Below are 12,702 nucleotides of genomic sequence, written 5' to 3'. Positions count from 1 at the left end.
AGCTCATTTTGAATGATTTATGAATGTTTTGTTTCCTAAGCTTCTGCGTGAATGATTAAATCGTAACTTTACCCATGATTCTCACTTGAAAAACTTTAAAATGCTTTAATGTTGTTTCTATATTTTGTCTGTAGATTTTAGTGGAAGAGTTGGATTGCTTTTTTAAGGTGTCTTTTAATTTGACATTATTTTCCTGGTGTTAGCTCTATCTCCAACTTTTCATCATGGAATATACCCAGAGGAAAAGATTTGATTTAAAACTTACTTCACAAAATTATTGAAGATGGAGACGATTACTTTGCATAAGTAAATGAAGTATGTGTAAGAATGATTGAACATTTCAAACTTATTTTAATCTCATACACTGCGCGGGCACTTGGTGTCAATTTTATTAGCTCTTTATCATAGTTTTGTTATTTGAATTACGATGCTTGTTTACTAGTGAGGTAGGCTATTTAATGTCTTTATTTTACATTGACTTTGATATAAGCTTTATGTAGAACATTTTCTGTGTGCCAGAGGTGTTTCCACATTTTGCAAATCTGTTAGTCTGCTGCTCCCCACAGTGCTGATATAGTCGGATGATTGTCAGCAAGTGAGGCATGTCACCAGTTTCTCTGTGTGCCTCTGAATGTCCAGAACCTTTAAGAAGTGGGAAACAAAGATGGGATGAAGTATGGCGAGACTTTATCAGTGGAAGTGCTTGTGTGAAGAAAGTCATTATAAAATGGGCAGAGCGAGACTCACATATTTTATAGTGGAGCAAGACCTTCTCAGTCCATTCATTTTTGCTGATGGCAACAGCTATCCTGCTTCTGTTTTCTTCATAGAGTTCTCATCATTTATTTTTCTCTATCATTCCTTGGCATTTATGCCTTCTGAAATCAAAATCAGAAGCCACAGTGGAGACTGAGGGTGGTGATGGCGGCAGTCTCCCCCCCCCCTTTGCTTGTTACATAACTACTTTGAATGATAGTTTTAATATACTATCAAGTTCAAGTCCCAGACTCCAATAATGACTAGTGTATGTATAGTAACAGAGAGAGCATTAAAGTAGGAAGCTAAGCAATAAACAAATATGGCTACTGTCTAGTGTGTATTGGGCTGGTGACGGTGGTGGTTTGCCTATACCTTTTATTCACATTGAAGCTAGATATAATGAAGAGTTTCAGAGTTGATTATTGAACCAATCAGTTTTAGACTCAGAAATCATCATATTTTAAATTTTATTTATTAAATAGGTAAATTATATCTCTTGTCAAAGGGGACAACGAATACCGTGAGAGGATGGATGTAGTGGTTTGTTTTATTTTAGTAATCATTTTATAATAAAGGTATGAATGAACATCATGTATAGGTAGATACATACATTTTTAAATGCATATAATTTATTGAAAATATGTACTATGTTTAGTTTATTCCTATTAGGAGATACTCTACTCATACATGTAAACATAGAAAATTTAATTTTAATTTTATTGGAAGTAGAGATACTACAGAAGTGAAACGGATCCCTTTCTATTTGTAACAACGATGCTTGAAGACATCCGGCCAAGTCATAGGAAATACAACGAACTTGTGCTTGAATGAATTTTCAATTACATTGTAAAGTTTGTCAGAATTTATCATCCATTATTCTTAAGAAACAGGGTTATGGCTATGTATTTGATTTTCTATCACTCGCATCTTGAACATTGTATTATTTATGGTAAGATTTCTTCAAGAGTTTAGCTGTGTTTCAGGTTGGGAGAACATAAGAGCTGACAACTTCCCAGCTCTTTGCTGTTTGCCACCTGCAAAGCCACTGAGGAACCTGAACACTTTGGGGATGCTTTGCACTAAAAACAAATTGAGTAAGTGTCTAAGAGAAGGAAGAGCAGAGAGGGGAATTTTAACCGAATGTTTGGGATCCAAGGCTGTGAGAAGACTAGCTGGCTTGTTGCTAGGGTATCCAGAATTGGTAGTGAACACAGCACCCCACTCCTTTCCTTTTCCCACAGACTGATACATTAAGACACAGAAACATAGAACTAAAGATTCTGTACCAACTTCTAGAATCAGAGGTCTTCCAGCTAGATTGAGATCACAGGTGACCCCATGCCCCTGTGTTGCTGCAACATGCTCTGCCCCCTCCCTGATTTTCCCAGTTATGTACCCCCGTGCTTTTTCCACGAAACCTGGTTAATCATTAAGCAAGATAGTGTACGAACCACCTGAAATTCTCAGATAAGCCGTCTCTTGATATCCCCTTTATACACATGCTTTAAAAACGTAGATTAGTGATATTTTTGTTTGATTATGTGGAACTGTTTAGTTCTACACTTACAAAACTTCTGACTATTCATTCCCAAATGCCAACACTGCCATTTTGAAATGTGTAATAGTTTCACCTTCCCCATCAGCGACCAGGTATGCTTTGTGGTTAGTGACCTTGATACCCACAGAGAACTTTGTGTTTATGATGAGAGAGTGAAGCAGGGGGTTTCGAATTGTTGTCTTGATGGCTGGTCCTCCAGGTTGCAGGATTTTTAGGCTAGCACATCCAGTAGGGACATAATAGTCCTGATTGTTTTCTACTCATAGCGCCCAAATTACTTCCCAACTTCAAGCTGACCGTTCACAGGTTAACATTAACTCTTTAGGTCACTGGGAGTCATTTAATAAGTAACTAGAGACCTGGAGGTGATCTGTGCTTTTCTAAATAAATAAATGTGCTTTTTAAAAAGATGCAGTTCACCAAAGGTCACTCAGTGGTTTCAAATATTTAATGTCCTTTCCTAAGAGTGTGGCCCTAGGCCAGTGAGGAGGCTGGCTAGGTGGTTGTTTGTAGTTGCCCAGTGTCTTGCATACTCAGTCAGTTCATAGTGGCTATGTTCTGGCAGGGAAAGCCAGTCAACAGATGCGATGGGAGTTTAAGGTAGTACTTTGGATGAAACAAATTAATGAGGTAAGAGCATATGCATACGGACTTTCAGCCAATATACTTGTGGATTTCGGGGATACTTTTTATTTTAATGGAATTTCAAACCTAAGAGAAAAAACATGTAAGACCAAAACAAGGAATTGTACACTATTGAATGGGGAGCTGAAATGACTGAAAACATGAAAGCATAAAGGGCAGGTGACCAGTGACATCACCCCCTGGGAAGTTGAGTTGTAGGAAGAGTCTTCCATCAGCCATTTCTCCTGAGCCTTTTGACCCATGGAAAAGAATGCATCCTTGCCTGTACCCTCAGGTCAGAGACAGGCTGGGTGTCTGCCTCGCTCCTAATCCAGCTGTGGAGACAGTGTTACCCTTGTGTCAGCTACAGGGGACAAATGCCACCTGAGCGACAGCAGGAACTGGAAATGTAGAAGAGACAGGAAGAGTGATCAGAGAAACTGTGTAAGAAAGAGTGCATGTGTGTGTTCAGGGCAGAAGGTGACTGCCCAGCACTGGTCAGTACGGTGAGAGGCAGATGGTGAGGGAATGTGTCCAAGATGACTAGTTTGTTGCAAGTTCCAATGCAAATGGGCTTGTTTTGAGCCAATGGTCTAGTATCCACTTAGAAACAGCAAGCCCTAATGGGAAAATAACTTTACAATGACTGACCAGTATACCTACAGCATTGCTCAAACATTGGTTGTGTAATTTTATGCTGCTCAAGTCTGGCCCAGAAACTCTGCTTTTGCATGCATGTAGGATTTATGATATTCTTCATATAATGAGAAGCTGACAGGCAGTACTCAAAGTACAGATGGCTGGTACTTTGGTCCTTGTTCTGTAGGTGGGCTTGTGGGACACAGGTACATTCCTGTGCTGCTGACAGGAGTTTAAATGACTGTCCCTTACATGGAGGAAATGTTGGTGATGCCTATCCAAATCATAAATATGCCCTTGGCTCCGGAAGTGAAACTTCTGCAGTTTATCCCACAGACTCACCTACACATGTTGGGGGGAAACAGAAGACTGGAACATGAATAAAATATTTGACAGGGGAACTAATTAGATAAGCCCCGATAGACACATCCATGGAGTACTATGCAGCTGTAACAGGTAATTTAAAGCGGAAGAGAAGATGGTGTCTCTATGTACTGGTTTGGAAATAGCTCCTGGGGGAGGGAGAAGCGGAAAGAATAATCTTTTGGACATGTATTTTTTTTTTTTGCCTTAAAGAAACTAGAAGGAGATATAAAAAAATGAGTAAAAGTGTTTTGTGGTGGGTGGAAACTGGCAGATGGAGATGGGTGGGTGTGAAAAATCTTCACTGGCTAAATAAACCTTTTTTTTCCTTTATATTTTTAAAGTGTGTTCGTGTACTAGTTAATGAAAAATGTGAAAAAAAAAGGACTGTTATGTTCTCATAGGCATGACAAGGACAGCTATTTTCCTACCCCAAATGTATTTTCCCGGTTTCTTTTTCATTTAAATGAGAACATTTTTCTTTAGACATGAAAATTATATTTTCCAGCTTCCCTTGCAGCTAGTTATATTCAGCTCCAAGACCAGTGAGACTAAGTGGCATGTGGTACCCCTCGCTATCTTTTCATAGATCTGATCAACCACAGTGTTTTTTTTTTTTTTTTTTTTTTTTTTTTTTTTTTTTTTTTTTTTTTTTTTTNTTTTTTTTTTTTGCTTTGCTTTCTTCTTCCTAAATATGGATTTGTTGATGAGAGCCTGAACAGATGCTGGGGGCAATGAGGAGGCAAGGGGCTTACAGAGCAGAGCAGAAAGCAAGAAGCATGAGCTTCAGTGCTACCAGGTTGCCACCACAGTATCTGATTTCTGCTTTCTCTTAAATCAAAGGAAAACAGTTCTGATCAATTTTGATGGAGCACTCTGATTTTGATGTGATTTATAACATTGATTAGATATTAGAATCTGATCCAGTATTGGTCCTTAGTTTGAATTTTGTTTTCTTTTGTGATTTTTTTTTGTGTGTGTGGACTTTGTTGGGACTTAGATTTCTATGTTATTTCTTCAAATCTTTGGGTTGTAGCTGTTTTTAAAGCCTGTGATATATATTGTGGGAGAATCATGAGTGTTATCTTTCAAAGTGTCGAAGTTGGAAGCATTCTTATTAACATATGTCATTTTTTCTTTTTTTTTTTCTTTTTCTTTTTCCAAGATAGGGTTTCTCTGTAGCTTTGGTGCCTGTCCTGGAACTAGCTCTTGTAGACCAGGCTGGCCTCGAACTCACAGAGATTCGCCTGCCTCTGCCTCCCGAGTGCTGGGATTAAAGGCGTGCGCCACCACCACTCGGCTTTCATATTTTCTTTTACAAGTAAACAATTACATGTTTCATATTCCTTAGCAATTAATGTAACCACATTCATGTGTCAGAATAAGTGTTCTGGGTCTCAATTGTGAATTTAAAGAAACAGAATTACACTGATTTCAGGATGGGTATATGTCAGTACTATTATTACACTTATCATTTAGGCAAACATAGAGCGATGAGTATAGGGAAAAGAAGATGGCAACATTGATGGATTTATGTTTTAGGTTTATATTATGTCTTCTTTGGTTCTGGTGGGGAGGGCTAATGTGTTTTCAGCTTAGACATCTATTAATTTGGTATAATAGACTGTAGGGAACAAATGTTAATAATTTCCTCAAAAAGACTTAGTAATAAAGAGCTTCCTTTTCTCTTTACTAAAAGACTCATACTTTTAGTACTAGAAGCAAAAGGACATTCTATCTGTGATCATACCATTGCCCGTCTTGCTGTCCATGCTGGCCTAGATCAAATGTGCTCTGGTCTGAAAAACAATGCAATAACAGCCAGGAGACAAAGTTGACTCATGTTTCATAACATCCAATTTCTCTGCAACCTGGGATGACTTCTTTTGGGCCCCCTATACTAACTCCAATTTGCATGCCCAATTTAGCACCTTTTCTCTGCTTTAAGTGGAAATAATATTCCACAGCAAAGTTTTGCATAATTATTCGACATTATGAAGACAGGATCTTCCCACATGCTATTAGTAGAAAATCTTTTAGGAAAACAAAGAAGAGTGCATTTCGAAGGAGTAACAAATAAAGGAGACTTAGCAGATAAAGCAGTAATTTATCATCGTGTTGTTGAGAGTAAGTTCTGTCATAGTCAAGTGTTTCTGTGTCCTCCAAATTACTTCCTTGGAATGAATCCCCACTGTTTTGGCATGTATGGGGCCCTTGGAGGTGGTGAGGAATGGTGTTCTGGGTGCCCCCTAAAAGATCTAATTAGCACCTTTAGAAAAGAGTTCACAGGACCCTTCTACCCCCTCTGCCACTCTAGATACAGCAAAACATGACCTTCTTTGAAGAAGAGAGTGGTCTCCAACTGGCACCAAATCTGCCAGGTACTTATATGTAACCATGTTCAGAAATGAGAGAAATCAAAGTTTTATAAGCCATTCTGCCTACTATGGCTTTGCTTCAATAGCACTGAATGGGTGAGAAAGGCTCCTTCTTCTTGCCATATATATCACTGCAGTAATTATAGCACAACATTTGATATGCTTTTTCTATGTGACATATGTTAAGACATCTATTCATTTATACATACATTATTCGGTAGTTGTTCACTGATCATTTACTTTGTGCTAGAGCCATGCAACTGGAGATCCGGTTGGTCCCCAGTGGCATAGAAGTCTGTAAGTGGGGTTTACAATAAATGAATCTTTGAGAAACATTGAGAGTGGTGCTTTAGAGTGGAGGGAAGGTAGACTACCCTGGGAGACTGCACTTCAAAGGAAGCCTGTCCAGGCCGTGGGCAGAGAACCCAGAGTCAGTAGGATCTGTGTGCACACAGATGGGGAGCACATTGAGTCTTAAGTATGTAAATCCTTTGAGTTTTGCTATGTCAGGGAGCTTCCTCTGAGCAGGCTTAAGGTGTAAAATCAGTGAAAGCAGAATCTAGAGCGTGGCAGACAGGGCCAGGAAGGCAGGAGAGAAAGAAAGGCACAGGAAAATCATTTGAGGCTCGCAGAGTTCTTTCTTCATCCCCCACTCAAGGGAAAGCTCTGGACAGGGTTTGAAAAGACAGACAGCAGGAACTGAGTGACAGTGTGTCCAGGATGGCAAAAACAAAGAAGCAAACAACATCCCAGTAGGAATGGATAATGGTTGGTACGGATACACAAATTTTTCATACTTACGTAACGGTGATCAGAAAACAGCATTTTATAAGCATATTCAAATTTAGTTTCTGTATAAGTGAAGACATGTTAGTCCCACTTATTTTGCTTAATGTAATGATTTCCAATTATTTTTATTTTCCTGCAAAACGAGACAATCTAATTTTTCTTCATGACTGTGTAACATTCATGTTATATAAGTGCCACTTTTCAGCCATTTCTTTCCCAATGCTTTGTTTCGAAGCGATTGGTGTAAATTGTAAGAATAGAGTATGCCTATCTTGTATTCATATAGTTCCTACCATCTTAATATCTTGCTTGCATGATCTTTGTACGACTTTAAGTAATATGGATTAAATACTGACCCAGATAACATGAATGCTGCCATCTTTTCAACTGACTTCTTTTTCGCCCAGAATCCAGACCAGTATCCAATCTTGCATTTAGTTGTAAAGTTTCCCAAGTCTTGGGAAGTCTATGACAGTTCCTGTCTTCCCTTGTCACTCACGTAGACACATTGGAAGAGCATTGGCTGTTTTTTTTTTTTTTTTTTTTTTTTTTTTTTTTTTTTTTTTTTTTTGTGTGTTTTTTTTTTTTTATTGTTTCTCCAGATCTGATGCTTTCTTGAGAGGTAGCTAAGGTCCTGTATCTTTGGCCAAAGCCATAGAAATGATGTGTAAGCCAAGAATGGTCCATCACAACACAGGGCACTTTGCACTTTGGTGTATTGTTTCACAGTTTGCCATTTGTACTATAACTATAAATTAATACTTTTCTTTTTAAGTTATCTAGGATATCTGGTATAATGCTGAATAAAACAAAGCTGTCTGAACCTGTGTTTTTTCTGATCGTAGAGGACATGAAAATGAGCCTCATGTTTTCATGTTACACAGTGTCTGCTGCAGGCTTTGGGGAAACGTTCCTGAACAGGTTAAGAAGGCTCTTTTCATCCTTGCTGTCCTCCAGGCTGTAAGATGACCATAGGTTGGTAATGTGTCTTCCAAATGACTCCTTTGCACATAACCAAAGTAAGCTGTTTCCCAATTGCATACTAAGTCATAGTGGCCATTGCTGAGAGCTGCTTGACCATATTTTATTTCCCTTCTGTGTTCACAAGTGAGATAGACTGAGATTCGTTTACCTTGTCCTTTCCTTGTTCACTATCAATACAATATAGATACATAAAATAAACTAGATAAATAATCATTTTTTCTTTATTGGAACTTTGCTATTTCTCATATTCACAATTATTTTCGAATATGGATTCTTAGTCTCTTTTTTGATTATTATCCTTTTCAAGAGAAGGTTTGTTCTCAATAGTAGTTTCCAAATACCTGTTTTTTTTCTGGTATTTTAAACATTTAATTTTATTATTTTAATTTTTGCATTTCTTGTAAATAACATATACTTGGCTCCTCCACAGATATGTCAAGATGAGTTTGTAGAATTTTATTTTTATTTATTTATTTATTTGGTTTTTTGAGACAGGGTTTCTCTGTAGCTTTGGAGCCTGTCCTGGAACTAGCTCTTGTAGACCAGCTGGCTTCGAACTCACAAAGATCTGCCTGTCTCTGCCTCTCGAATGCTGGGATTAAAGGCGTGAGCCACCACTGCCCGGCAAATTTTTATTTTTCAAAACAAAACACATCAAATCTCATCTGCCTTTTAGCAGTAGTCACAGTTTTATTTTTCATGAAACCAGCTGGGTTCCCAAGAAAGTTGCTAAAGGTTTTTGTCTTAAAATATATCCACAATTCCAACTAATTCAACAATGTCATTCTTTCTTTAATACAGTCTAAAACCTACTATCAAAAATATAACTAGAGAATGAAATTTAATTTGCAGAACCTTGCAACCGAAGCATGTTGTTCAACCTGGAGCCTGGGTTTATTGTAGCTGACAGTCGGAACTCTCAAGCATGCTGGGGCAGGGGTTAGTTAGCTCAGATCTGAGATGAATTTTTAAGAGTACAACTCTGTGATGAACTCTCCTCTTTCAGCTTTGTAATCAACATGCTGCTTATGCCATCATATTATATTAATGTTGAACATTTAAGAAAAATCTTCATCTTTTAAAGTGAGCAGCTAAGGAGCTACAATCCAAGTGAAGGAGTATAGTGTCTTGCCTGTGGTAGAATATGTAGGTCTTCCCTGATTTCTGTCCACGCTCAGTGCATATTTCAATACTGAAGTTGCCAGTGGGCTTTTCTCAATACTCATTGTATTCTTCAGCTGATGTATTCGGCACAGGTGTATAGTTGGCTGTTCTGTTCTTACCTGTTGTTTCATTCTTGTTAATGTGAGTGTTCTCGTGTTGAGAACATCAGCCACTGTATGTGTTGTGGTATGCAGGGTGTGTGTTTGCCTTTACCACATGGTCTGCTTCTGCGGTGGTTTTGCCCCTAAATTTTTATGATACACATACATGTTGACATTCAAATACAGAAGATTACCGGAGTTTGCCAGAGGAGATAATGCCAGGATCACACTAATTTATTTTGTATTCAGCTTAATAACACAGAGTGAGAATTGCGTGTATGTTAGGTAGTGGATCTGTGTCCCTGTGTCTCACACAGGAACAGAGAACTTCTAAAGGAGAGAGGAAGATGGTTTGTATGCCCAAATCATATCAGACAATGTTATGATTGGCATTTGGGAGCATAAAACTATGTTGAGGGGTTGTAGAGAGACAGAGAGCTGTGGGAGAAGTAAGAAAAGAGAGAGAAAATAGAATTTTGTTTTAAAGGGAGATATGTTTTAGGTAGACAGAACCAAAGGCACCAAACCATGTGAGGCCATTGTTCCTTTGAGGAGCGGTAGACAATGCAGAACGCAAAGTGAGCAGGGGATGATTACAAAGCAGGAAAGGGGGCCCTAGAAGGGCTCACATGGTTCATTTCTATACAAATTCTCCTAGCATCTCTATGAAGTTTAGAGTTGAGTTCAGGAGCTGAATGAAATAGCAGTAGGAGGAACATGAGAGAAACAGGAGAACGAAATGGGATCAGTGACGAGTCACCACAGTGAAGAAGGAAGAAGAGGCGAAACTCGTGGGGAATAGTTCCCTGTGGCTAAGCAGATGGAAGGCAACTCACAAGTAGAAGGAATGCAAGGATGGTCTCATAGTTTGCTTCATGGAAAAAATATTTCGGCTGTTGTAAGGAGGGGAAATGGTAGTGAGTTTGGTTTTGAACATACCATGTTTGCAAAATTCTGAGCTACTTAGGTGGAGGTGCAGGGCCATATGGAGAAATGGGTTTGCCACTATGATGAGACAAAACATGCACATCAGCAGGTGTGGCTAGGACAGTGTGATGGCAAAGGCAGGAAAGAGTAAGCATGTCTAGAGGAGGATGTACGTAGGAAAGAGAAGCTTTGAAGGAAAGGCCCAGCCTCTTGCAGAAGAGTGATTAGATGCCAGGAGAGTGCATGAACAGTATTTGTTCAGAAACTAAGGGGCATCTATTCTCATGGGAAAATAGACAGTGAAATTCTGATGGGAATTGTTTAATAAATAATCTTAACTTCCACATCATTCAGTCAGCGCGACCTAGACTCATAGTGCACAGTTTTTTACCTGTGTCCCCGGGGACCTTCAGTAACCTCTTCATTCTAGTGTCTCTCACCACCTGGCTTCCTTTCTGTTGTGTCTCAACATGTTACTGAGTTCTTCCTGGGGTCATCTCAGAACAATACACACAGTCAAAACCTTGAGAAACAAAATACAACAAAACCAGAAACACCGCGAGTCAGAGGTAAAATAGGAAGGCAAAATAGAGGTTTGCTTTCTTCTTCCAAAAAATCAAAGCACAATGGATCAGAGAAGAGCTGACATGTGGGAAGGAACTTAAAATTGACACGACGTAGAAATGATTGAATAAAGAGTAAACAGGGAGGAGAACCAAAGAGACTGGAACTGGGGTATTAGGGACCTTTTGTTGCCTGAACCACAGATGGGGAGAGTGGAACCGATGACCACGTACATGGTGTCATTGTGAACACTTTGTCATTTCTCACGGAGAAGGGATTTTTTTTTTTTTGCTGAGTATTTGCCTCTTTCATATGCTCCTCCCTGTAATGCAGTCCTCCTACCCCTATGCAGTGTATGCTACGCCCTGATTAACAGTTCCCTTCTGTCATTATCCGCCCTTACTGCAAAACTGGCAGCTGGCCGGAACTGGTTGCCTTGACTTCTTTGACCTTAAAGTTTGTTAATATTACTTTGAGTTAGTTTACCATCTGTGAAAAATAGATGACATACTGGAAATAAGTTTTGAATTAAACTCATATCTATTTTTTTCAGCTTCTTTAAATTCTATGTGATAAAAATACATTTAGGGTAATAATAAGGAAAAGTGAAGAACAAAAATCCATTTTAAAAAATGGTCAGTTTGATAATGTTGCTCTGAAATTTGGCAGAATTCTTAATGGGGTCCTTTATCTTTTAAACCTGATTAAACAGAGCAAGATGTGGTGCTTTTTTTTTCTTTGATTTACTTTCATCTTTCTCTTTGGCTTCTAACTCTGTGACCATGCATATATTAACTTAATTAAAGGTCTTGATATTCAATATATGAAGGAGTCTTACCCCAAGAAAGTCTTGAAATTTATCAGGCTATAAGATCATACTGCCGACTCATTAGGAAGACTGAGACGAGAGCCCGTGGTAGTAGATGATCAGAAGCCTTCAGGAAACACACCTCATTTGGTTAACACATAAGCTGAGAGAAATCAAAGGGGAGCTACAATTTGGAATGTACGAACGGAGTGCAGCATACTATACTGCTTTCATAAAGGCCCATGTTTTAGAGGTTAATCATGACACTTAATCAACAGACTTGGATGCTGGGCATTTAATCCTGTTGAGGAATTACTGGTAGTTATCTAGGTATTTTGGAAATGTTGTGAAGAAGACACCATTAGCGACCCACTCTAAATTATTGAGACTTATTTTCAGGGTATATGGGACTTATTTAAGGTGGAATGGAAAGATCAGAATTGTGTAGGGTTGGGCCAGTTAGAGGTGGATGAGTCACGGTCTTGGCACTTGCCGTTCTGTTATGTTTGTTCCTGTGCATATGATAAAAACAAGAAAGTTAAAGTCCATGTGTCTGAAATTGCATCCATGTGAGGACAGAGCTTGGGTTGCATTCCCCACTAACAGTTTTTGTTAGAGAGGAAAACTGTATGCACCCATATATTTTACAGAAATAATGTTAAATAAGTTGGTAAGAAATTAAAACTGGCCGGGAGTGGTGGCGCGTGTTTTTAATCCCAGTACTTGGGATACAGAGGCAGGTGGATCTCTGTGAGTACAAGACCAACCTAGTTTACAAAGCAAGTTCTAAGATAGTCAGAGCAATTACACAGAAAAACCCTGTATCAAAAAAGCAAAACAACAACAGCAAAAATAAAAAAAGGAAAGAAAGAAAAAAGAAATTGAAATCATTTCACTTTGAAATCATTTTAGAATACACTCCATTGCCAATCCAGTTTGAACATTTGCTCCACAAAGAGGTTGCGATGGAGGCACGCACCTGCATGTTTTCTTTTTTTTTTTTTTTTAATTTTTTTTTTTAATTTATTTATTTATTTATTAAAC

The 12,702-nt window shown here is 38.6% G+C and overlaps 1 protein-coding gene across 3 annotated transcripts in view; it reads left to right on the top strand.

Annotated features, from left to right (window-relative positions):
• The window catches only part of Plcb1 (phospholipase C beta 1), a 675,692-nt gene that overhangs the window by 55,901 nt on the left and 607,089 nt on the right, over nt 1-12,702 (top strand). Inside the window, exon 1 of one of the 3 annotated variants that reach the window (XM_050132272.1) lies at nt 2,885-2,947. The exons of the other annotated variants lie outside the window; for them this stretch is intronic. Coding sequence (XP_049988229.1) covers nt 2,900-2,947 — 48 coding nt within the window. The 5' untranslated portion in view covers nt 2,885-2,899. Of the gene's footprint in view, nt 1-2,884; nt 2,948-12,702 lie in introns of those variants that run through there. 3 annotated transcript variants of the gene reach the window in all.

The sequence above is a fragment of the Alexandromys fortis genome, unplaced genomic scaffold (genome assembly GCF_014885135.2).
Source record: "Alexandromys fortis isolate MF-2015 unplaced genomic scaffold, M_Fortis_MF-2015_v1.1 scaffold_6, whole genome shotgun sequence".
Lineage (NCBI taxonomy): Eukaryota > Metazoa > Chordata > Mammalia > Rodentia > Cricetidae > Alexandromys > Alexandromys fortis.
Note: the sequence above shows the minus strand (reverse complement) of the source record. Positions and strands in the feature narration are given on the sequence as shown.